The sequence below is a fragment of the Nipponia nippon genome, unplaced genomic scaffold (assembly GCF_047370975.1).
Source record: "Nipponia nippon isolate SJK-2023a ecotype South Korea unplaced genomic scaffold, ASM4737097v1 scaffold_32, whole genome shotgun sequence".
Classification (NCBI taxonomy): Eukaryota; Metazoa; Chordata; class Aves; order Pelecaniformes; family Threskiornithidae; genus Nipponia; species Nipponia nippon.
This window is the reverse complement of record NW_028262350.1, coordinates 3712605-3738427: the sequence shown is the minus strand read 5'-3', so window position 1 is coordinate 3738427 and position 25823 is coordinate 3712605. Positions and strand designations below refer to the sequence as shown.

General features: G+C 42.1%; 1 protein-coding gene across 6 annotated transcripts in view; it reads left to right on the top strand.

The window, feature by feature from the left end:
• Positions 1 to 1548: 1548 nt before the first annotated feature.
• The window catches only part of SPOP (speckle type BTB/POZ protein), a 29039-nt gene continuing 4764 nt past the window's right edge, over positions 1549 to 25823 (top strand). The window contains exons 1-9 of one of the 6 annotated variants that reach the window (XM_087770319.1): positions 1557 to 1664; positions 4988 to 5059; positions 17118 to 17260; positions 17626 to 17747; positions 19382 to 19533; positions 19639 to 19766; positions 23442 to 23619; positions 24200 to 24255; positions 24701 to 24823. In XM_087770319.1, the coding sequence (XP_087626445.1) occupies positions 17183 to 17260; positions 17626 to 17747; positions 19382 to 19533; positions 19639 to 19766; positions 23442 to 23619; positions 24200 to 24255; positions 24701 to 24823 (837 nt within the window). In that variant the 5' untranslated portion in view covers positions 1557 to 1664; positions 4988 to 5059; positions 17118 to 17182. The other 5 variants (XM_087770320.1, XM_087770318.1, XM_009464606.2 and 2 more) reach the window with 5 other exon arrangements.

The following is a 25823-nucleotide window of genomic DNA, read 5'->3' as shown; positions in this document are numbered from 1 at the left end:
TCTTCTATCCAGTCTAAATCTCTCTCCGTTTTACTTTTGTTTCTCATCCTCCTGCCATCTACCACTATGAAGTGCCTGGCTCCATTCGCTTGATAACCCCCTTGTAGGTATTGGAAGGTCTATAAGGTCTCCGTTAAGCTCTTGATCTAGACCGCTGAATGACAGACATAAAGCATGTTTGCTTTATGATCCTTTTCTCAAAACATTAAAAGAAATGCTGCGCCTTGAAAAAAACTCACCAATCAACCTCAAACTTGGCAAGAAATTCTCATCGTGCACAGCGTGGGGAGCCATTCTTCACAAGCCCTGGTGACCCGCGCACTGAAATGGCCCACGATCCAGCCTGAAGTGAGAGAAGGGGGAAGAACTGTTTGCATTTTCACTACACAACTCTAAGCCCAGCCCTCAAAGGAACGGGGAGAAAGGGTCAAACCAGGCCACACCACAACAGCAAGAGACACGTACACCCTCCCATCTCCCCTAACACCTCCTCCTTGGGTGAAGAGATTTAAAATAAAACCCTACACCAGCTCCAAGCAGAGCCCTCAACCCTCACACACCACCAGAAGTCTGCAAGGCAGAAGTGTTGTCCCAAAAACTTGGGTCCGTTACCCGGTGTGCGTCACCCAATTCACACACAGAGTCGAGGTATTTTCCTTTATTATGTAAACGCGCAAATACGGGTGCCTGGTACAAACCAGCACACCGTTGATGTAAACTAAGAGTTATTTATACAATCATCTAATATATATTCATTGTCACTCTGTTAAATGATTGGTTGAAGTTCTTCACCTACCATGTAAATTACTACACGCGCTCACTATGATTCTCGAGACCTTTACTTCCTTAATCTTTTGGGTCGGCGGGTTTCTTGAGCGGGTGTTCCTTGAGTCGGTGGTCGTGACCTCCCCCTGCCAGAATTACCTTTCCCCTAAGCGGGGGACAGACTTTTTAGCAGGGCCAATAGCGATAGGACAAGGGGTGATGGTTTTAAACTAAAAGAGGGTAGATTCAGACTGGATATAAGGAAGAAATTTTTTACAATGAGGGTGGTGAAACACTGGCAGGGGTTGCCCAGAGAGGTGGTAGATGCCCCATCCTTGGAAACATTCAAGGCCAGGCTGGACGGGGCTGTGAGCAGCCTGATCTGGTTGTAGACGCCCCTGCCCATTGCAGGGGGGATGGACTAGATGACCTTTAATGGTCCCTTCCATCGCAAAGGATTCTATGATTCTAAGTGAACTTAACTTTGGCAATGCTAAGCAGTCCTTTACGGATTGTTAACGAAGCAAACTATCATTCACTTCAGGGTTCGTTGTTCTGAGACATATATTCTGTTTCACGATGCCGTAGTATGGTCAGGGTAAAATGAGCAAGGTTAATCTTTACCGACATCGGAGGGGGGAAGAGCTGCGCCGGCCCCTCAGGCGCCCGGTTCCTCACAGAGCCGTGAGGGAAGGGCGGGCGGCGCGCGCCGCCCCGCTCGACGCCTTTCCCGCCTTTTCCTGCCCGCCTCCCTTGCGCCCCGCCCTTTCCCGCGCATGCGCGGTGCGCCGCCGCCCCCGCCCCGCTGCGGGGCGGGCGTTGCGGGGAGCCCGGATGTGTCAGTGTAGGGCGGTATGAGGAGACCGCAAGGGGACAGCAGGCAGCGGTATCCTTCTCAGGTGAGGTGGGAGGGGCCGTGCGGGGGAAAGAAGCAAAAGAAATCGGGCGAGGACTGGAAACCTCCACAGGGATGGGGGGAAGGTAGTGTCGTCGTCCCCCCCACCGCTTGCCTCTGCGAGGTGTCTGCGGGGCAGCTCTCCTCTGTGCCTGCGGCGGCCCTGCCGCACGACTGGGAAGTGAGAGAGACCCGCAGGGGCCTGCTTCCCCCCCACCCCGGCTGTTCAAATGGCGCTGCGACAGGAGTAGCCGCTTGCCAAATAGTGAGCTGTGACACACCGGGGCCCGCCGGGCGCACAGCGCATGCGCCACCGCGCTGCCAAAATGTGAGCCGCCGGCGGGGCGAAGCGGGAGGGCCGGCGCGGAGCGCGCATGCGCAGCGGAGGGGTGGGGGCGTGGTCGGAGCTGCCGGCGCATGGGCGGGGGGGGATCGTGCCGTGCGGAGCGATATACGCATGCGCGGCGGGAGGTGGCGCGTGCGCATGCGCGGCCGGGAGGGGAGCGCCGGCAACGGCCATATCCTGCGCGTTCGTCAGCCCCGCGCCTGCGCAGACGGCTGCTGCGGGGACTTGCGGAATAATGAGCCGCGGCGTCTGCCTGGGGGGAGCCGGGGAGGAAGACATGCTGCCAAATAGTGAGCTCCAGCTGCTGGTGTTCGCCTAGGGGGGCTGGCTGCGGAGTGGGGGGCAGAGTCCGGGGGCGCGATCCCCACCCGCCGCACCGGCTTGGGACAGGGCTGCTCGGGCTTCCCAGCCCGCCTCGGAGCAGGGCTTCCTCCGGCGGTAGGAGTCACTCGTAGGGCCCGGAGGTAAGAGGTGTGGGGAAGGGGGCAGGAGTTGAGAGGGATCGGTAGCCGGGCTGGGGCGAGGGAGGGAGCAGGGCCTTGGGGGGAGAGGTGCGGCGGGGAAAAGTTGGGAGGAGGCCTGGTGAGGGGATTCCTCGAGATTCCCCAGGCAGGGATAGAGGTTCAGTGGCAGGAACTGAGTAAGGAAACACGAGTGGGAGAAAGGAAATAAGGGCTAGAGTGGAAAGACTGAGATGACTAACAGCATAACCCAGCAGGGGATGACAGGTCGTGGCTTTGCCACTGAGGACTGTGAGGCACGTTTCTAAATCAGGAGGGAACTTGGTCTTCCTCTGAATTAGACCCCGGGGTGTCTGGGATCAGTACTGGTATTTCTTAGCTGTGTCTCGGGCCTGTAGTGGTGTTTAAAGGAAATGGTGCATCATCATGCAGTACGGAAAGGCAGAAGAATTCCTTTTCACAGTTAAATGTGTCACTAATACGACTTGATAGCAGAGTGCTAATGCTCGTCTTGATTACTGATAGATGGTGTTATAAAGGTAAAATACACTTCTTGGAGTATTTGCCAAGCTGCCTGTGAAATGGAATTGTCTTTTTCTGACAGGAGTTTTTTTGGGGGGGAGGATAAAAATATGGAATGTAATGTTATTTGTTGTCATTTTTCTGTAACTCAGCATTATTAGATGCGTTCGCATTTGTGATTGTAGAGCATCGTGACATAATGTAAAGGAGTCCTTTTTTGTGATTTCCTTTTTTTTATCTTTGCGTTAGAGTTCCAAATGGTTATGTCTGGGGTGGCTTGTTGTGAAGCCCTGTAAAAGTCTGAAGAATTTCACTATTATTTAGGCTTTGTAAAATAGAACTCTTTGGTTAATTAAAAAAAAAAAAAACCAACTAAATTAGTTAAGTAAAACATATAAGTGGTTTGCTTCTTTTTCAGTGACATTTTCTAACCAGATGCCCAGAATGATCTGGTTTCATGATGTCACTTGTTTCATTGTGACCCGAAGAAACAACAGATTTGTTTTTTTTTTCTTAATGATATTTTGTCATGGATGTGTATTGAGATCAAGACAACATGATAGCAGAAGTACATCGCAAGCTGTCATCCTGTCACTGTATCAGTAGAGGACAGTAATACAAAACTGTATCTGCCATAAGATCGTAGAAACTACTGTCAAATCGGATCTCCTGATTTACTTGAGTATAGTTACCACTATTACACCACTAATTGTGTTTCCTCCCCAAAAACTCCAGGATTTGCTCATAGATACAGATCAGGGAGGGAGTTAAAATGGAAGGGGCTTTGGTTTGACACATGGTCTCAGTGAGCAGTACCATCACTGATTGCACAGATCACAGTGGAGTGCTTAAAAAATACTATTTCTTGTGTAATTGATCTTACAATTTGCTGATGTTTTAACATGGAGAAGGTACCAGTACTGGCAATAGTATTAGGTTGATTAGACCTGATAAATGTTAAAAACAATTCCATTCACCAGAGTCTTCTCTCAGTTTTCACTGAGCCAGCTTGACCCGTGTGGGGGGAGGTTTAGGGTTAATCTCTGAACTGCAGCTCGGCCTCTAGACCGACCTAGCGTTAGGTAGGTACAGTGAACTGAGTTTGTTGCCGTCTGTGATTTTTCTAGCTACCAATCCAGTTTACAATAAGAGGGACTTACCAGCTTTATTCTTGGCACACCCTTCTGTTCAGCGTTTTACTCACGGGGCTTGCCATTCTGCTGCCTTGGCTCACTGTGGACCTGTAAACGTGAAATCATCTGCTTCATTTCTTCCTGGGCATTATTTCTGCAAAATTGGGCACAAAGCTGAGAAAGATATCTATTTCTTGTACAATCAGGCGCTATTGCTGTGTTATTGATTGCATTCGTAGTTCCACACTTGGAAATATCCACTGTAATTTTGTAAAATTCCTTCTCTCCTCCCAGCTTTGGCTCGATTTTCTGCACGATTGGAGTATTATGTAAGATCTTGCTATATTCCTCCAACCTCTGACTGCTGGTGTTTCCTACTCAGCGCAGAGAGGAAATACAACAAAAAATGTGTTTTTAAAAAACAAACAAACAAACCTCCCAACCAAAAAACCTTTATTGAGAGTGTTGCTTCTTGATTTTCAGTCGATAAGCTGCTACTGCATTCTGTCTTGCACTTTGTACTTGAAAGACCTCGTAAATAAAGCATGTGCCCCAAGTTCTAGAAACACATGATGGTACAGGAAACTAGCATGAGATAAAGTCCTGGTACCCTTGAGGAAGCAAAGAAGCTGTTGTTTTTCAGAAACTATATCTGTGAATACGTTAGAACTTCTTTTCTTGGTTTCACGTTGTTAAGTGTCCCTTTACTGAACTCTGTAGCAGCGTTTTGGAAGGAAGGAGTTGAGTGATTCTGGAAGTCTCTTCCTCTTTGCTGATGCGCGTAGCTGAGAATTCAAGACAATATGTAGCATACATGAAATGTAATTTGTGGTTTTTTGTTGGTTTTTTTTCTCCACATTTTTAGGACCGAAAAGATGCAGAACCACTGACTGTATAGCAAATGCCCGGAAAAGACTTGGGAGTTCATTTTTATACTGTGAGTAAATTCTTTGGCTACAGGCAGGAGTTGCACTGTTGCATTCTGTGAGGTGTAGCTGGCCTTACAACTCCATGGATTTTTAGACATCCGTAGGGTTTATAAGGTCAGGCCATGCAAGGGATTAAACGCTCCAACACTGAATTCGTAACTGGAAGATACTGGTTTGGCCATTGATATAGTAGAAGCCAATAGGATGCTGGTGACTTTAGATGCACCCACTAGAGAAAATACTACTAAAATTTTCATACTGAGATCTCGGTTCAATTTTCTTAGCCTGTGTTGTAGGTCTTATTCGGTAGGTTCTATTGTATGACTGTGGACTTCAAAAATGGTTTTCGCCAGAAATACAGCGTCTGTGTTGTGCATTTTAAATTGGGTCTGATGTAATACTTGGGCTGTGAATCATATACGGTAATGTTTAATGCTTTTAAAAAATTGATCCAACTTCTGATAACAAATAATTTTCCAGCAAAAAAGGATGTCCTTGTGCACACCTTTAAGAGACTCGCGTACAAAGAAGTCAGAATATTTATTTGAAAATATGCTAATTTTTAAGCATTTTAAATATTTAGGAATCTCATAAGTTCAGTTATATTGTTTCTGAAAATATACTGGAAGGTTTAGAACTCTAAACACTTAAGTTTATTACATATTCAGAAACATTTCATGTCGCATGATATGTAAACTTATGTAGGGTATAGTTGGATACTTGAATTGCTGACTGATAGGTTAAGTTACGCTGAATCACTACTTTTTCTCTGGAGTTAACATGTCACCCTTTGAGTTACTAGAGGTACAGTTGGAACACTTTCATGTGTGTGACATCAGGCGTGCCAGTGACATCTCTGCAGCATCAATCTGAAAAGACTGATGTGATGTTCTAAAAATGGAAACTGTATCTTCTGATGTCAAACAGAACTTCAAGAATTACACTTTTTTAACTATGAATATGCAGGAATGGTACTTACAGAGGTTCACAAAAGGATTTGTGGGGCTTAAACAGTGATGTGTATTTGTTCAGGTTTTTTTCCTCCTTGCCATGATGTCTAAGTCTTGATATTTACTAATTTTGGAGATAATTATTTTATCGGTATAAAGTGAATATCTCTGTTAGGGCTGTGACAAGAACTGATACTTAGGCAAAATTGCATGGGCAGAGATGATAGTCTGGAAAAACTCACTGATCTTGGAGCCAAACAAGAAGCAGAAGTTTGCTTACAGGACTTGATCAGATGAAGAAGTAATTTAATTTAAGAATATGCATATTTTTTCTAAGTGTGGCTTTAGTTACTGTTCTGCCCACATTCTTTGCTCATCGCTGCAGAATTTGTTCAAGAAATCATAAATCAGATCATAATTGTATATAGCAACGTTTCTCTAATAGCAGCAGTTTACTAGTGGGAGACTTCCCAAGATTATTAAGTTTTATTTCTTCAGCTTAGATTTTAAAGCTAGTGAGGCCTCGCTTACCTTTTCTTAAAAAGAAATCCTTTTTAATTTTTATTTTTTATTTAAAATAGTGGATTTGCCTTTGTGTCTGAAAGAAAAGCTCAGATGGCAGCCCTGGTTTTAGAGACATGCTTATAGCAGTGAGACTGGAGAGCAGGTGGAGACAAGTACGCTAAGTCGTCTGGAGCTGCTGTATAGCAATGCAGAGAAGCTGCCTGGCTGCCTCCCAAGTGTTGCTGCATAAAGAGGCTAGAGCAGACGCTGACTGCATCGACGGAAAAGTTTTCAGTTAACAGGGCTAGAATCATGCCTACAGATGAACTATGTTGACTGTTAAAGAACGTTGTCATATATCCCCCCCAAGAATCCATTATCTTATGGTGAAGACATCATACAGTACCTTCCTCGGATGCATTGAAGGCGGGCTGTTGTAGGCTGGGTATCCTGACCTTACAGATCTGCCTTTGTAATTGCAAAATCACATTAAATGACACCACTATATTGGTGCCTCCGTTTCCTCAGCTGCTTTTTTTGTAGAAGTGTGCAACCTCAAGAAGTTGTGCTTGAAAAACACGTGTATCAGTTTGATTAATTCCTTAGAAGTGCTTGTGGGGAGTAAATGAAATGAAATTCAGAGAGCAGAGAGAGAGAGAGACAGACTATTTTCTTAAGCTTTCCTGTTAGCTTGTGATTTTGTTGATACTTGTTCCCGGAGAGAACAACAGTGTTTTGGTGTAGGTGTTTGTTTGGTGCCAACCTTACCGAACCTGCAAGGGTGATGAAAGTCCTAGTGTTGCTCGGTAGTAAAGGTTCATAACTTGTGTGATTTAAAGTTGGTTCTTGGCTAGCAGATAATCGATGTTTCCCTTTAGATAATATTGCCCGGTAGCTTATTGAGTTTTACTATTGACGGGGAAAATAGTAGGAAGACTTTTGAAAGTGTTTTTGTAAGAACAGAAGAGGTAACAGGAAGAAAACAAAAGCAACAAGAACTGGTTTCTTCTTGAAGGCTGGCCACGGTTTATGGAGGTAGCTTGTTGGTGTAGAAAGGGAAATAAATGTGGGTATCTCCTGGGAATTTATTTTCATGTGCTTTTACATTTCCCTCTCTTTTTTAAAGATGCAATAAATGGCTTATGCCAACGACAGCTTAGAATGTATAATTAAAATAGTCAGCCAATCAGCTCCCTGTGTCCAAGATACTTCCTTTGGGATTTTTATTCACTTTTAACACAAATTACAACATTAATGCCAAAAGCAGTGAAAAGAATGCACCTTGCTGCCCTGCTTCCAAAGCGTCCCTAATATAAACAGGCATATCATAATGCCTCTGGCCTAGTCTTTTTTCCTATTGACTAAAAACATATGAAATATAGAATATCTAAGCTACCAAAACTTTTCTTTCCTCTTTGTCTTATTAATTCGATAATCTTGGTCTTGAATGGTTAGGATATTCAAATATGGGCGTAGGCGAATGCCATAATTGTGTTATTTTCGGAGTGGGATTTATGGTAAGATGTGATTTTTTTGACGTTAATGTGAGGAAGATTATTAAAATTATGCTAGCAAAACCATGTCGGCTTATTGAAGTCGATGTGATATGTTTTATAGAAAACACGGCTGCTGATTTTTGAGGAAAATATAGATGGTTTGGAAGTGGAAGTTGGTTGGAATTTGATTCCCGTCTCCTTCCTCTCCTAATTCCTTCTCACGCTGATGTCTGATAAAAGTCAGAGAAAAGACTAAACAAAGTGACTTTGAAAATTAAGGACTCTTCCTGCCTATAAAACCGCAAGTGTTGGAGAAGCGTTACCTGGTAGGATAGGCTGCAAACAGGACTCTCTTTGAGTGCTTGTAATTGCTATTTATTATCTGTTAGAAAATCCTGGAGTGAGTTTTCTGTTGGAATGAAGCAAGCGGTTGATTTCTTTTCATGCTTTTCCAAAAACCCGGGTTTGCATGCTGATTCCAAGAGTGCTTCTATTTGGCAATCATATGATCTTTACATTTAGCAGGTTAAAATAATTCTCATAACCATTTTGAAGTCACGCTGCCTTTGCAAGTAGGTGAAAGAATCCAGTAGTTTGAGGTCTAGTTTTGGCCATGCATTCTAATCTCTAAATTGATTATTTAAAAGCTTAATTTCCAGAATAATAATGGCAGAAACTGTATTTCAGCTCAAGTTGGTTTTGATAAGCTCTTAGAAATATTAATGCAAGATGGCAACTGGAAAATGTTATGTGAGGACTACCAGATGTTTGTATTACTGGAAAGTTGATATAAATAAAAGGCTCCAGAGGGGATTATAGTCTTGGTGGCTTGCTAGAGGTCAGATCTGCAATCTCATTTGAGTGCCTTAGTGGTGTTTGGTACCAGGTCTCAGCACAGCAGATTGAAAAATGCAGTCCTGCTTAATTTTAAGTTTTTGCTTGTTCTCTGATTAGACATTATACCACTTAGGCATTTTCTTCCAGTTATTTTCAACTCCCTGGGAATCTGTTGGGATTTTAGAGGTGTGAGGTATTTCTAGCAGCATGTCGCTCTTACAAGAGAAGAACAATCTACAGAGGGGAGAAAAACCCCTGCTGCTGCCAGCCTGCTTTCAGAGTGAGAGGCTTCCCTGGCATGTTAGGAAGTTTTCGGGGAAAGAGTAGTTTTCATGGCTTTATCTTTTCATTTGGAAGATGACTTACATGCTATGAAAGTGCAAATGTTTTACTTAAAAAAAAAAAAAAAAAAATTGCTGAAATGGCAGCGGAGTTACTTGACAAGTGACAGGTAACAATTTACCCTACCAGTAGAGAATGAAGCTGTAAAATACATTTTACAATTTGCCTATGAGGGAGAATCTAAAATAAAAGAGTTCACAGTCAATAACAAAACCCTTCTTTTCAAAAATAAGATCAGGTTTCTTATTGAAGACAGAAGTCTGCTCAGGCTGATTGTTTCTGTAAGACCTAAGCTGGTGTGTTCGAATAACATTTTTCCGTGTGCGAGGAGAGAAATGAGCAGGAATAGATTGGAAGGAGGGAAGAGAAAAAAGGTGAAAAGGAGCATTTGGAGAAAAGAAGTAAGAGATTTATTTCTTTTTAACATGCTTATGATCTGGATTAAAAAATTACGAGGAGGATTAATTTCTGAGGAGAAACAGTTTTGAACATTTAAGCTTTGAGCATCTCAGGGCGTACCTCAAGAGGATGAAAGGTGGAAGTAGAAGGAGTTAAAGAGGAGGCAAACATTGGTGAAAATAGGAGCGGTGACTTAAATGCAACAGTAACTCTAAAATAAAAAAAAAAAAGTTTTGTTTGCTCTTAAGAATTTGATTACTTTTTATATTTACTGGTGTGGATGTAATTCTAATATACTTTGGGTAATTTATAGTTAGGGTTGGATGTGATTAAAGGGGATACAGTTTTCTGCATCTGTTCAAACACCGGCATGAAGCAGTCTTAGAAACATGTCAAAAATACGACTTAATGACTCAAGAGCAGAAACTTTCAGTGGAGGGTTTGTTTATAAAAGCAGAAGGTGATTTAGAGAACTCTCGTCTGCTTCTTACCACCAGCTTCCTGTCTCTTTCCTTGGTTTAGTTTTAGCTGTTTGCTATTTTATCTGGTGATATTTGGGGAGGAGGAGGAAGGGATGGTAGATGGTCTACAGCTAAAGAATGATGGTGTTTCTTTTCTTACGAAATATATGTGAAACTTGCAGTTCTCCTTACAGTGCTGATGTTCCACTGACATTTGTCCCATCCCTTAGTAGTTTCATACAAATTAGGATTTTTGTAGGTGACCAAGCCTTTCCCCCCCTCCCCCCGTTTTATAACTGGAGAATTGGTCTAAAGGAAAAAATTAAAAACATTCCAAGAATGGAAAAGAAACCCTTAGTTTCGGAATATTTCTCGAAGTGGAATTTTAGTTACTGAATTCTAGTGGGCTGCCAATATTCAGTGCGTTTTGAGATAACTCTATTTCTCTCTTATTAACTGTGCTGAAAATTATTTTTCTAGGTAACTCCTCTTTACTTTTCCATGATCTGTCATCTCCAAAAAAAAAAAAAAAAAGTAATTCTGGATGTTCCCACTCGATAATGAGTTTTCTGAAATAAACTGAATTAAGGTGTATATGTCTGCCTTAATTAAAATCTTCCTTTTAAGCAGTGTCCAGAGGGCCCTGTTGTGACCTCAGGAATTTGGCCTTCTCTAATGTATTTGGCAACTTTGGGGTATAACAAAAAGCAGGTATCCATCCAAGTTCCTGAACGCTGCTGATGGTAACGGGGACAGCTTACACGCTGCATAGGACTGATCTATAGTGCGATGGAATCAAGGGAAAAGCAGGGGCACTCTCGACTGTTGAGAGAGATCATTTGCACTGTATTTTAAGGAAACCAGGTTCTCTCTGTTGTTTCTGTCGCCCAAATGAGAAGCTGTAGGTATTTTAGCCTGGTATGCATCTTCCACTGGATGCCAGTTCATTCCTTTTATCTCTCTGCGATGATTGTGTTGATTTTCCAGTCTGTTCTCTTACAACTGAAGATTGTAAATGAAACTCCGTGTGTCATTTTGAGCTCAGCAGTTTTTGTGGCACTCAACAGGGTACAGGTTAAGTAAGATTTGGTTTTGGATTTAAGAGCACAGAAGGTAGAGGAAGGTGTAATGCACGTGCTCCCGATTTTTAGAAAGTGTTCAAGCTTAATTCACCAACCACTTTTTTTGGCATAGATGATTCTTCCCTCTAATTCTGGTGCAGTTAAGTCTGTATATATCCCATTCATGTTACTCCTTTGTAGTTTGTTTTTTCCAGGCAGCGATTGGCTTCTTGTTGTAGAATTGTTCACGTTCCTTTGTTCCAGAAAGATAAGCCTCTAAACCGGGCTTCCTTTCAAGACGAGCTTTTTGGTATGGGTCACTTTCATCTTTCATAAGTGTTGATTTCTAATCTTAAGTCTATTTTTATTGGTACAGGTTGTTTGCTACCGTGGCGCAGTCTCTTCTACACCACCACGTTAATAATTAGGCAACTTTGTGTAACCTCTGGAATTCATTGTGCCTGACTTTCAGCCTGCGTTTGTAGCTGGACAAGATTTCCTGCCACACAGGAGACGTTGCAATCAGTATCGCTTGGCCGTCATTAGCACGGGCTATGTGATGCTTTGCCCATCACTGCTTTCTTTTGTGGTATGCCAAGTAGGAAGAGTGGTATGATGCCCTGTTTAGCGTGTACCTTAAAATCTGAAAACTTACTCATTTTATTCATCCACTGGTTAGATAGCATTGCATCCCATTGCTCTTTCAGGTAACTTGCCCTTTTTTTTTTTTCTCCTTTTCTTCTTTTTCTTTCTTCAGCAGCGAATTCAGACCTTCCATTGTCCTTTCCAAGGCTTTGAAGAGTGCAGGAAGATAATGGTCTTTTCCTGTGCTTCGGTATCGCATCCCCTTGTTTTATTGCTCCAATTATCTTTGTCCTGCTCCTTTTCTCTGCACTTTGTGCTGTTCTTGGATAGTCTTTGATACTTTGCTGGTCCAAGAACCAACCACCCCAGTTTTTGAGACACTTAATTAAAAATATACTACTTTTACAGACTTCTGTAAGTTATCGTTTGCTGAACAAAACTTACTGAAGACAAATATACTTGGAAATTTCTGGTGTAAACTACTGGTTTCTTAAAAGGTAGTTGGTTTATCTTGAGAAAAAGTAGAAATTGACAGGCTGTTTAGCAAAAGTCTAGTAATTTTGAGGCCTCTTCTAGAATTATTCCTTGAGTTGAGATTCCCCACCTCTCTCAGGTCGAGTCTCTGACGCTCACAGAATAGTTTTGACTGTTGATTTCTACAGTAGATGAAGTTTTGCGCTGAGATGTCTCAGTACGGCTGCTAAGTCAGGAGGTAGTTACGAGTTACGGCGACAAGGTGGCAAGGGAACATTTCCTGTGCCTCAAAAAGGTCTGATCTGGCTGGGGTTCTTAGATAAAATGTCTTCATCTGGAAGTGGTTGTGAATGAGGTGAGAATTATTCTTTTTCTTAACTGTAATATTAATTATGTCCAGAGACAAGTGCTGTTTGTTATTTATTTCCAAGGAAGTAAGAGACTCGCAGTGGTCCATAAGATAATATCTTGTATTTTGTTTCCTGTGACTTGATATTTATGCCTGTACCTTCAAGTTTGTCCCTGCCTCTCCTGGCCAGAAAGAATTTTGACATCCAGGCTATTTACAAAATGTTTTCCTAAAACCTCTGCCTGCATTGCTTTTTACTTCACTCCTAGTTCAGAGGTGCCAGCACTGTTAGTGAAGAAGTATGAAGTGTTAAGTGTTCATGAGCGAATAAACACCGGGGGTGCCCTGCTGATTTCTGAAACTTAACTTTACCTTAAGTCAGCTGTGGTTCCTTTTAAAATGCATTTAATATTGGTCCATGCCAGCAGAGCGATTCAGCATTTGAAAGTGGAAGAACACATGGCAGTTTCTGCGGCACATTTCTAAGGATATATTTCAGTGACCTTTTACGTGCTTCCCCTGTTTGTGTGCTTGCTAAGCAGGGCAAGTGGCAAGTTTTTCCTTACTGGTAATTTTTGCAAAAGGCAGTGATGGATATTACCTGTTTTTTATTCCCATTATGACTTGCTACAGCAGTAAAAGGACCAGTGATGTCATTTGATGACAAGTATTTGATGGTTGTATTGAGCTAGGGATATGTTGGAGTTGAACATCTTTTTTTAACTGTATTCAACTGCCTCACAAAGCATCTGTAGAAAGCTTTGATATACTAGACTGAAAGTATTTTCCAAATACTAGAAAATCTTTAAAATCTAGAACCTTTGTCCCCTTTGGGCCATTTTGAAAGCATAACGAATGGCGCGCTGGCACGCAGCAATTCTATTAGCACCTTGTCATAACTTTTATTACCACCTGCCTATCCAGGCCATCTGGGAGGAAAGGATATAAAAGTGACAGTTACTCAGAGGAAATTAAATAGTCCTGTGCATCTCAGGCTCATACATTTGTCTTGCCTTTAGACCACAGAAGCTTTCTAAAACGTGTGTAAGAGGGAGGTAATATTCAGGTGCATCTTAAAATCCTGTTGAAATAGAGAAACTAGCTGTTGGAGTTTCAGTTTTTGCATCACACGATTGTCTATTTCCTTCCCCGATTATATGACTGATGGCTACAATCTTCTGGAGTTTGCTCCTTGGAGACCAGCGAAAGGTACAGGAATTAGGATTAACTTCTGCCCTCCATCCAGGAAACCCTCCAACTTCTCAGCGTGTTCCTACAGGCTTGATGAATGTGCCATTGTAACGTAAACAGTTGTTGTCTCCTCTTCCCCTCCTCATTAATCCCTCATTTTCATGCCATAAAGGGAGGTGTTACCACTAAATTTAACAATTTGTCTTCAAGAAGGACCCACTGGAGTCTTTTAACTGTGTAATTACCTTTCGCGTTAAACCACTTCTCTGATGTGTGTGTAGAGATACTTAATTGCTTCAGTTTACCTGGAGAGTAGAAGTCTTCTTGTAGAAAACTACTTATTGTTGATAAATACCGTATGTGGAAATGGGTTCCTTATCCGAACCGTTCTGGATCTGTTCCTTGTAATTCTTCCGGAGCCAGGCAAGGAGAACAGCATTGTGACCTCAGGGAGTCACCAGGAAGGTGCTGACGGACGCTGCTGCCGCCTCTCCGGCCGTTCCTCACCCGGAGCTTTAGGGTGTCTCGCAGTGATGGGCTGTGCCCAAAATCCCTCTTGGGAGGAAGACTGAGTAGGTTGTTGTGGCTTGAGGTTTAATTCACACCTCTATTTTGGCCAGGTGTGTGGGGAGATGTATGGAGGGCCATAGTGGGGGTGTTTCAGAGAATTCACAAGTTATTTTAAGCGAAGTTATTTTTACTTTTCTTCATCCTTCTAATGCTTCTTAAATAAAAGTTGCATTATTTCTCACTCTGCATAAGGCGGTATTTTAAGAGAGACCTGAATACTTCTGTGTTCCAAGTAGTTTGAGTAAAAAGATGTTAGTTAAAAACTAAAATCACTGAAACTAACTACAATTTTAACAAAAAAAAAAATCAATTTCATGTCCAGCTGCTTGTGTGTTTCATTTATTCGTTGTGTTTTCTTCTGGTCAAACCTTTTCATGAGGCTTAGCGTCTTGTTGCTCAGTGTGCAGACAGGTTGCCGTCAGCGAGGAGGTGAGCTTAAGAAACTTCGTCCTTTCCCTGGCTGCTTATTATCCTCTCAGGAGTTTGTGTCCCTGTCGTTTGTGCCTGGGCTATAAAACAGATCACTAGAACAATGTAGATTAAAAATAGCTGTGAACAGAACAATGTAAGAGCCTGGGTGGAGTTGAGCAGTGCTTCTCCGAACCCCGAGGGGAAGGAAGAAGCTTGGGTCTCTCCTGCCCATGGGCTGAAACCAGCAGAAGGCATCCCTTCCCCAGCTGTGGTGAGGAGGAGGTGTTTCTCGCTGCTTGTGCTGGAATTTCAGGTTTTATCTGTCCCCCAAAGACTTGTGACTGGAGACAGTGAAGCGATGATGTCTTTGGAGGCACGACTGAATGTTTGCCCATGGAGGGGCAGTTAGCTAAGTATTCAAAACCAGTGTCTGCTAATTGTGGCTTAATTTGAGTGACACCGAGTGGTTTAATTGAATTTCTTTGGAGGAATTGTGGTAATTTTACGTTTAATGTAATAAAACCTGCAGCAAGTACCTAAAGCGCATATTGATGTCCCTTTCTTTTTAAAATGTTGATTGAAAAATCAACATTTTAAAATATTTTTCTCCTCATTCCACATGCACAGCACAAACTGCAAACGCAAGAATTTTGTAAAGCAGTTTGATTGGAGAGCACTCAGTTTTACATTAGTGCTAGTTGCCTGCAGTTTAGATCTTATGGAGTTAGTTGTTTGTTGGAAAAATAAATTTCCATGGAGTTAAGTGTGCATCTCTGCACGGTTAAATACTTATTTCTTAGCTCCTGATAGCCAGTATCTCTTTTTCAGTGTTCACATGGGCTCACTTGTGCTTTTTTAAAGGAAATTAAACCCGGGGGAAAAAAAACCAAACCACTCTTGTTTTACTATTCGATAATGCCTGTGTAGCAGTATTTCCAGGTGCTTTCTGAAAGTGCATAGAACTCAAAACCGTATTTCCAGGTACTTTCTGAAGGTGCACAGAACTCAAAACCTGAGGACGCAGGCGTAGCCTGGAGCGGAGGCTGAGGGGAGCCTTGCTTGGCAGGGGCCTGGGCTGCAGCTGGAGCCTGCACTCGAATCCAGACCTGCCCTGCAACTGCACTTAAAGACTCCAAATCATGTTGATAGCAGCTTGGGGGGAATTGTGTGCATAGATGTTTATGTCCTTACTGTGAATATTCTCCTGTTGTTTTGAGGTGTGGGATTTTTAGGTATATATTCTCTATGCTTTCCACCATTTCCTTTCACCAACGGATGACTCGGCCTTCCTCACGAGCGGGAGCCTGTGCTTTACCTTTCTCCTCCAATGAACTTCAGTATCAGCCCTTGTATTTAAAGCAATTCGTATCGCAAGATAACAATTTTATGTCTTTTACTTGCCCTTTTTTTGATCCTTTTGAGGACAAAACTAACAGCAATGGTGTTCTTGTGGTACACTGGCTGTCCTGTGCAGTACGAGGAAGGCGGATAAATACCACCTGTGAAACAGAAAGTGTGTAGCAGAAGGCTAAACTGTAAGGCATGTGATGCTTTTATATCTGCCAAAGTTATGAATCCTAGTTTCCGAGCCCATCTTTGAAGACATTTTGTGTATCTGCCTTAGGGATCGGGACTCAGAAGTCAGAGATGGGTTGATTATTCTATTTTGTTTTAAAACTTCCCTTCTGGTAACTAGATTCTTGTTTTATCAGTTGTGCCTGTGTATTCATTCAGGTGTGTTGCAGTGGTTTTAACCCCATATGTTCTCTGCAGATGTCAGTTTGACTTTGCACTTAGGAGTTGGGAACTTCACTAGCATATAAAGGCAATGAGAATTTCCCTCTGGCCAAAGGGATTCGGTTTGAAGTAGAGAAATTGTTACCAACGCCTTCCCTAATAGGAAGGCTTCAGGAGGAGGTTTAAGCTATAGGAAATTATTCTGTTGGTGTTACTGGAGTCACTCTGAACCTAGGGTTTTGTTTTGCTGTTGAGTTTGGGTTGCATGTTGCTACCTGTAGTTTTTTCAGATTAAGAACTTCATTTGTCAAATCTGATCTCTGAGAGTCTGAGACTCTCAAAATGAAAACAGGGAGTAAGTCGTGAGTTGAAATGGTGGCCTCAGGGTAAAGTAGTAAATCCCAAGTCAAGTGGGGAGTCTCCTATTTGAGTCTTGGACCCCTTAAATGAAATGATATGCTAGCCTTATTCCTATAAGGAGCTGCATATTGAAAGAATGAGTGGAGGAGGTATAGCCCCTCTTCAGAAAACATATGGTAACACTTTAAAATGTTTAACTGTAACATATTTTGAAGGTGCTGGGGGGGAGGGAGAAAGCATGATGGCTTTAACTTGTGTCCAGTGAGATTTAACAGCGCTCCTGAAGTTTTTTTTCTTTGTTCTTAATTTTGTTTTTTTTCTCTTTCTGGGGATCAACAGGGTGAAGATCAATTATAAATATCTTCTGCTGAGTTGTGAAATTCTGTTTAATCTTCAAACTGGCGATGTCAAGGGTGCCGAGTCCTCCTCCTCCGGCAGAAATGTCGAGTGGACCTGTAGCAGAAAGCTGGTGCTACACTCAGGTAAGTCCACACTGTGCTGAGATATTCTTGACGTAACGCAATTAGAACCTGTGGTAAGAAATTTATTCAAAACAAGTTTAGAGTCTGGATTTTCAGACAAATTCGTGCTTGCTACCAGTGAGCATTCACCAAGGCAACAGCAGAATGTTGTGCTCTGCCCTTGGCGGAACTTTGGAGGCGGCAGTTGGAGAAGTTGGAGTGGTCCAGCTGCCACTGCCAGCCATTTCCAAACTCTGTTGTCTTGTGCTTGGGGGTTATTTGTCATGCAGATGACTCAGTAAAACTTCCAGGTTTTCAGTTTTGCCTTCAGGATGGCCCAGGTGAATGGGCATGACCCTAAACCGCGTCTTATCCTCTGTTTTAAGATCAAGGTGGTGAAGTTTTCCTATATGTGGACCATAAACAACTTTAGCTTCTGCCGAGAAGAAATGGGTGAGGTCATCAAAAGCTCAACCTTTTCATCTGGAGCCAATGATAAACTCAAATGGTAAGAAATAGAGCAGAGCGGTTCACCCCATTTGTACAACTGTGTGAAAGAATTTGGGCTTCTGTATCAGCGGAAATATATACAAAAATACTTGTACTGCACATGGGTTCTTGCTGCCTTGGATGTACAACATATGCACAGGGAGAAAGTACTGTTGCTTCAGCATACTGTTTGGACACAAATGTGAGGATCTGGCTATTTGCATTGTTTCTCTAATAAAACATCAGAAGTAATAGAAGGCATAGTTGGAAGGGAGACTGCATCCTGCCTTGAAGCAGAGACGTGCCGTGGAGGATTATTAATGTCTTAAGTTGGGGTTTTTTGACTGATGCTTATCTTAACGAGTTTTTATAAGCCAGTGAGGGTCCACAGCCAGTGTATTCAAGCTCTATTTCAGCTCCCCAGTTTCAGTCCCTAATACTCCACATTGTTAAAAAGATAATTTTGGCTGCACTCTAAATCCTGCAATTTAAGACTATTGCTACTGTATTGCCTTTCTCTTCGTGGCAGCTTTTTGTGAAGTCGGAGACTTACCATTGTTACTTCGATCATCTCTGTGGTCTATAACTCCTTCTGCCCACGAGTTTCTGCTTCTTAAAGATGACATTATTTCTACCCTTTTCCTTTCCTTTAAAACCTTTCTTATCTTCCCTGAGTTCTCAAGTAATTTCCAGTAACTCAGAGTGGACTTTGGTCAGAATGTGTATCTACCATGAGTCGCGTCTGACCTAGTAGATCCATGGACACCTGGTTCCTTATTTTATCCCTCGTTGGTGATGTTAAGTGTTTCAGCATTTTTCTTCAAGCCTCCTTAGTATAGATCGCAGCAAATTACCACTAAATAATTTAGTGTGTGTGTGTATGTGGTACGATTTGTGTTCCCTTCCTTTGGGTGGCAGACCTGTGCTTTCCTTGGGCTGCTTTTTGTTATTAAATTACTTACCTTTATAACCTTTGCTAGTCAGATCTCATTCTAATGTCTAGATCTTTCTGATTTTTTTTTCTCCTTCTGTGTTTGAGCTGTTAGTCATTTGGCCTAGTTTTTGCTTCTTGTTAGATTCTGTGTCGAGTTTCAGGTCATGGAAGTGCTTATGAGTTAGCCTCTTCCTGCACTTACTACCTTTTCTTCACACAGGAGTATTCTGTTTTTGCCCTAGTATTATGTTTTTGAGAAACTGCCAGCCTTCCAGAAATCCATTTTTCCGTTCAGTTCCTTCCTGTGGAATTTTACCTACCGTTTCTCTGGATTTGTTGCACTTTCTTGAATCTGTTGCCTCCATTCTACTATTTCTTTCACTTTCCTTTTGTGCAAGGTGACATCCAGGGTGCTTATCAGTAATTTAAACCATACCCCCCCCCCCCTTTTCCCCTGTGGGTTTTTTTTAATTGGTTTGCCCATAGTTACTGCCTGTATATCATCATCTGTCTTGGAGATGTAGCATGAGGCTGACTGTAACACGCAGTTCCACTCTTATTTACCTAGCTGTTATTTCCTTGTGGTTCAGTGGCTGTTAAACAGAACTTGTTTGCTGTACATTTTATTGTGAAAATTCTACAGTGCCCTTTCTTTGAAAGCTATGAATGACCTGCCAAAAACTGTTCCTGACGTCTCATTCAGATGCCTGCTTCCACAGGTGTTTACGTGTGAACCCTAAAGGCTTGGATGAAGAAAGTAAAGATTATCTATCTCTCTATCTGTTGCTGGTGAGCTGTCCAAAAAGTGAAGTTCGAGCCAAGTTCAAATTCTCCATCCTGAATGCTAAAGGAGAAGAAACAAAAGCAATGGGTGTGTAAAAACTGTTTCTGTCTGATGGGGTCAGTTGTTTGTCTTTTGCCGTTTGATCAAGCGAGTCACTCAGCTGGTGTTTAAAGCACCGTATCTTTCTTTCAGAGAGCCAGCGAGCATATCGATTTGTACAAGGCAAGGACTGGGGATTCAAAAAATTTATTAGAAGAGACTTTCTTTTGGATGAGGCCAATGGACTTCTTCCAGATGACAAACTCACCCTCTTCTGTGAGGTAAGTCTTCCTGTGCAGCTGAAAGAATAGCAGTTCCATTAGCTTAAGGCAGATGTGACCTTATTTTTCATCATTGCTTTTAAGGAGTCAGGTATGAGGAGAAATACTGGATGTTTATATGGCACTTAGATTTTATTTGTGGATGTGTGTGTGTGCGCGTGCCCGCCTGCGTGGCTGGTGGCTTTTTCTCTGTGTGATTCATCGCTTTTCGCTTCCATTTATTTTTTGTTACTTTATATTTGTCTTTTACCTGTGATGATGATAGGAATTAAGCATGTTTGATTATCATTTCACTTCTGGTTTAGTGTTATCATCCATCTGTTTGTACTCCTTAATCTGAAACTCACTTGGGATAATAACCAGCACTAGCTCTGTAGTGGAAACTGGCCCACCTATTACTTGCCTACTGAATAAAGAAGAGTTTTCTTTATTTTCCTAAGTGTGTCTATACAGCCAACAAAAAAAAAAATTAAGAAAAAGGGATTTTATAGTAACCACAATTTTCTGTTCATTGTGTTTGTATTTTTCTACAACTGCTTACAAAATTATTATTTCACTAATACTAATTGCAGACAAAGATGCAGACAGTTATTTCTAAAACTAGATATTTAAGTTTAGAAACCTTAATGAGCAAATTTCAGCTCTCTAATTTCGTGTCTTCAGAGCTTCTGCTGTCTTAATTCCATTGTCTTTTTAACTGCAAAATACCTCCTGTAGCTGTGACTTTTGCCAGAAGACAGGTAGAACAAGTTGTTCTCTCTTTGGATCTCCTGCAGTGTTTTTTATGGGAGTCTTTTCTTTTGCTGTGTTTTCTTTCAGGAGTGCAAGAAATGCTTCAGTCAGAGTTGTTCAACACCTGGGGGTTTCGGGGGTTTGGGTTGGTTTTCTTTTCAGTTCTGTTCGGCCATCATAAGCATGCAGATATTTAAATTAACAAACATCTCCTAAAGGATGTGTATTCAATCAGTAGCATAAATTATTACTGTCATGGAGGGAGCCCTTCCTTTAATGCTTGTAGCAGTATGGGAGGAGAAGAGGACAGTGTCTTGGATGACACCTCTGTAGGTCTGGCAATTACTCTTTCCTTCATGATAAAAGAGCCAGAAAACTTAAAATTGTGGAGCGAAACTCAAAAATTAATGTCCGAGAAGGGAATTTGCGAGGTGTGATGTAGATAAACCCGAGATCCGCCAGTAGTCTTGGCAACTAGTACTAATTCAAGTCGCTCCACTCTTTACTGAGTTACTGCCTTCAAAAGCTTCAGCTCAGTGGTTTTGTTTGTTCTGGATGAAAACTTGCTGCTGCCTTCACCTGGCCTTGATATCTTCTGTTCTCTCTTTCAGTTTGTTCTACAGTCTAGCATGTAAGAAATTCTAAGTTTAGCGATATTAGAGGGGAAGGTTTTGCTGTCTGGAAACAGTTTGGCGAGAACTTTCAACAGCTTGGTTTTGGGGTTCCCCCCCCTCCTTTTTTTTTTTTTTTTTTTTTTTTTTTCTCCACCCTCCTTCCCTGAGCTTATAAGTAAGTCTTTTGGCATGTAAACCGGTGTGCCATATGCTCTCCTAATGCTTCCCTGCTGGCCACAGGTGCCAAGTGACGCTGCTCACATCTGTACTTTCAGCAAGCATGTTCTGTATGTAGAAACTCTCTAAGGAGTTAGCAATACTGGATGTTGAGATGCCTGTTGTGTGGGGATATGCTGGAGTTTTCTGTAGACCAGAAGGTTGCTGAGTGTCTCTGCTGCACCTTCTCATTGCTTTATTAAAGTTAAAAGGAAAAAGCCTTTTGCTCTTTGCTCATGTCCAGTGCTGAACACAGATAATGTCTTGCTGAAAATACTGTTAAGGCAGAGAATGATGTTCCTTGTCAAGCATTTCAAATCTGACCTCATTTAGTTGTCAGTTTGGGGATTTTTCAACCTCTGTTTTGCAGGTGGGGTTGATTTTTCATATCCCAACTGCATTACTTTTTGCTGTTTAAATTATATTCCAGCATCATAGGTAAATATCATTCCAGTAAATCTCCAAAAAGAACAGTGTTCCCAAAGTTATGGTAATAGCTCTCTTCTGAGCTAGGTCGCATTGGTTTCCTTGCTAAGATGTTGAGAATAGCTTAAGCAAAACCTTATCTCTTTTGGTCTCTAAGGCTGGTCATCACTTGGAATCTACCAGTCTAAACTCCTGATGTAAAAAGCCATGTAATAGATTTTTCATGCCAGTAACTGATTTTTTTTCACATATGAAGAGGATTTAGTAGTTGATTTGATGACGCAGTTTGCAAGTTGGTTTTGGCTGGTCTGTAATCAGTATTGGACTCCAGCGAGGAATCTACATCTTAGAATTCCTTTTTAAGGAATCTGATGAGTTTTCATCCATCCTCAAGTCCATGTTGCTGGTCTAGATGTCACAGCGCAAAAAGGTGATGTACCTGTCAAATTAATGACAAAGAATATTAGCTTCCTCACATTTGTTCTGGTTAATCGTTTGTGTCCTTTGGCAAGCAGCATCTGATACTGGTTGGTTTTGAGTGTTGTATAGTTTGTACAAGATGTGTCTGCCATCAGAAGCCCACTGGAGGTTTCTCAAGAGTCGGGGTATGTGCTGTCAGCCGCTAATTTTTCCTTAGAAGATGCTTCTGTCATCTCTCTTACTTCATAATTTACTTCTCCTTTTACATAACTGTGAAGCCCTTGCACTCTGTTGTTCTTCTTTGGCCATTGGTTATTAATAGAACTGAAATTTAACTTGGACTTGACAGCAAATCCAGGAAATAGTCTCACGTATGCTTCCCTGTCAATCAGCTTCTTCCTTTATTCTTTGTTACAGCGGGGTAGTATTAGTCACTCTGATCTTTTCTAATTGGAGTCTGCTGTAGAAGGCATATGATTTACTGAGTGTTTAACAATAGTGGTTTGGTGCTGAATAGACTCTTAACGGTTCCCTTTCTGTAGGTTATTCATCAGCCAGTATGGCTACGTATGGTCCCTGCCTAACTGTGTATGCTTTAGAGCAGGTGATAAGGAATCCATCTGCCTTCCCAAGTCTTCCTAATTACTTGACGTAAAGCTGCTTTTTTAAACTTCAGTGTTTAGAGGTTTTTTTAAATTTTATTTCGTAATGTGATGGAAGTGTTGAACTCCAAGAAATACAGAACCAGAAGCAGCAAGATATTTTGGGGGTCGGACGTTGCCCTTGCATACATGTGCAGACACAGTGCTCGGTTATAGAAGCTCTCTGTATACTTCATTTTCATTTGTACTGCTGTCTGTACTGCATTATTGATTGGGGAGGGTTTCAGAGTGTTGATAGAAGGGAAAAACTAGGTCAGGTATTATGTCTGTAACAGCAGAAAAATAAGGTTCCACTTCCTTAGGAAACCATCTAATAAAGTTATGATTAAATTGCATAGAAGTGCTGTTAATTGGGGGCTGAAAAGAAAAATCTGCTGGTGTGATTTAGGACTTTGGATAGACACTCTGGAGGAGCAGAGAACAGGAGCAGGCTTAAGGCAGGGTAGAAAGGATGCTTTAAAAATGTAGACATTTTTAATCATACAGTGATTCTGCTTGAGAGGTTTTGCATTTCCCTTCACTTGCCCTGGAAATAAAAACTTTCTGGAGGGAGATAGTTTTCCAGTGTGGGATTTTGAGTTTGTTTGCTTTCTTTTCCCCTCCAGGTGAGCGTGGTACAGGACTCTGTCAATATCTCTGGCCAGAACACTATGAACATGGTGAAGGTACCCGAGTGTCGCTTGGCAGACGAGTTGGGAGGACTCTGGGAGAATTCGCGCTTCACGGACTGCTGTCTGTGCGTTGCAGGCCAGGAGTTCCAGGCTCACAAAGCCATACTAGCAGGTCGGTATTGAGTTGGATGGGCCTTAGCGGGATAGGAGACAACCACCTGATGGCAAGTGGGTTTTTTTGAGTTGTTACTTCTTTAAAGGAGACTTCTGCAGCTCTTTTAACTGCAGAGCTGTAGTAAAAGACTGTTTTGTGAACTGTTATGGGTAGAGAGGCAATTAAAAATGGAGTAGGTATTTCTTATCTCCTCTGATGGCGGTGATGGTAGGAGGATTCTTTTGTGGCTGTAGTGTACCATAATGTATTCCTAAAGCATTTGTAAGGAGAAGTTAGCACATTTACAGAGGAATACTTTCTTGTAAAGTCAAGAAACATACCTTACCGCCCACGTACTCTTCAGCCTTGGTTGAAAGGACATAATGCCTTCTCCCATACCCAGTTTGAAGCTACATCAGCCACATTACATTATGTCACAACTTTACCAGCTGTACCCGATTTTCCCTATCTGCTATAGAAGAATTTCTCCTGCATTCAGTAGCAGGACAGTTGTTGAGGTGTTGGCAGGCTACGCTTAGCTCCTCCTGAAGAGTAAAAGAGCATCTCTAACTGTGTTTTATTTTCCCCACTGCTGTAGCACGTTCCCCGGTTTTCAGCGCCATGTTTGAGCATGAGATGGAAGAGAGTAAAAAGGTAAGTTCCTGAAGGAAGGAGAACCTCTCCGGCTAGGTGAATAGCTCTCTAGTCAACTTGTAGCATCACTGGTCAGAACTTTCTTAGGTAGTGCTTGGGACTGTTGTCACCTTTTAACTCTTTTTCTCACATTAGATGCAGGTCTCTGCTTCAGCTGTCCTGAAGGGAGGAAGAAAGGGATCAAGGAGGCAATTGTTACCTTTGTTACTCTTGGGGAAAGAGTCTGGTGTGGGATAGGGAGAAGTAGAGAATGTGAAATACAACTTAGAATTCTTCTTACTCCATCCACATCTTTTTCATTTCTTTTTCTTTTTTCCTTCTTTTTTGCAAGTAGTACACATTCTAAATAGTTTGTAGCAAATTTCTGAATACTGAAAGAGCTTGGGTATAAGGAAGCCTTTAGCCTCTTGTCAGGATCTTAATAAGCTTCATTTTTCTGATACAGAATCGGGTTGAAATCAATGATGTGGAGCCTGAAGTTTTTAAGGAAATGATGTGCTTTATTTACACGGGGAAGGCACCCAATCTTGACAAAATGGCTGATGACTTGCTGGCAGCTGCTGACAAGGTACAGTTGGGATTTATGGGTGTTCAGAGAACCAGGAATGACATGCGCCTTGCTTTACACAATGCTCCTCGGAGATTGCTGCAGTAAGCTTTTCATGTGATCATTGTGGTCGGGCAGTTTTCTTTGAATTGGTTGTGGCTTATAGGTAAACCTGGATGTAGTATAAGATACCTGTAAGATAGGATATACATATAAGATACCTATAGCTGTATAGTTACATATCTTAACATGCAACAATCAGGAATTTCTGTCTCTACTGCTCATTTCTAAGCATTTTCTTAAAATTTCAGAGGACATCTCTATTCAGCATAATCTAGCATAAGAGCTGGGTGTGAGAAGAAAATTTCAAGGTGGACCTGGCGATATTTTTTTAGCGTGATTATTACCAAACCTCAAAAGTAGTGTTCTGTCTTGGCAAACAGGGCCTGCTTCTCCTTCTGGTCTGGCTGGTATCAGCAGCTTCAAGAGATGCTCTAAAGTGATGGATAGCCAAGAGCGGGAGGGTCCTGTTGTTGATTTTCTTTTTGCAGTGGCAGTCCCTGCTGTTTATGGAGAGAAGGGGTGCACTGGAGGAAGCCCCATTGCCTAACCCGTCTGTGGTTTTGCAGGGTCCTTGCCAGGGAAGTGTCGGGGATGGTCTGACTGGAAGGCTGCTGGTAGTCCCCGTGTAGCAGGCGCAGCGCTGTGGCCTTGCCAGCCAGCCAGCTGCTGCCTCCTTCCCTTTGCAGCACCAAGGACAGAAGAAGTGCTCTGCTGGCCAGTGAGCCGTATTAACCAGTGAAAATTCATAATATATAACCAAGATTTTATTTCCTTTTTCTTTTTTCTCTTAAAAGTGAACTTAGTGCTGGTGAAAGATGCCAGTTTGACAGCACTGGAGACTAAAGTCCTGAATTTATCCATCAAACAGGTTCAGCACGGGTAGCAGCAGTGCAAGATTCTCCACACTGCCCTGCCAATGTGCCTCAACTCTGACCTGGAGGGACCACCTCTAGGGGTG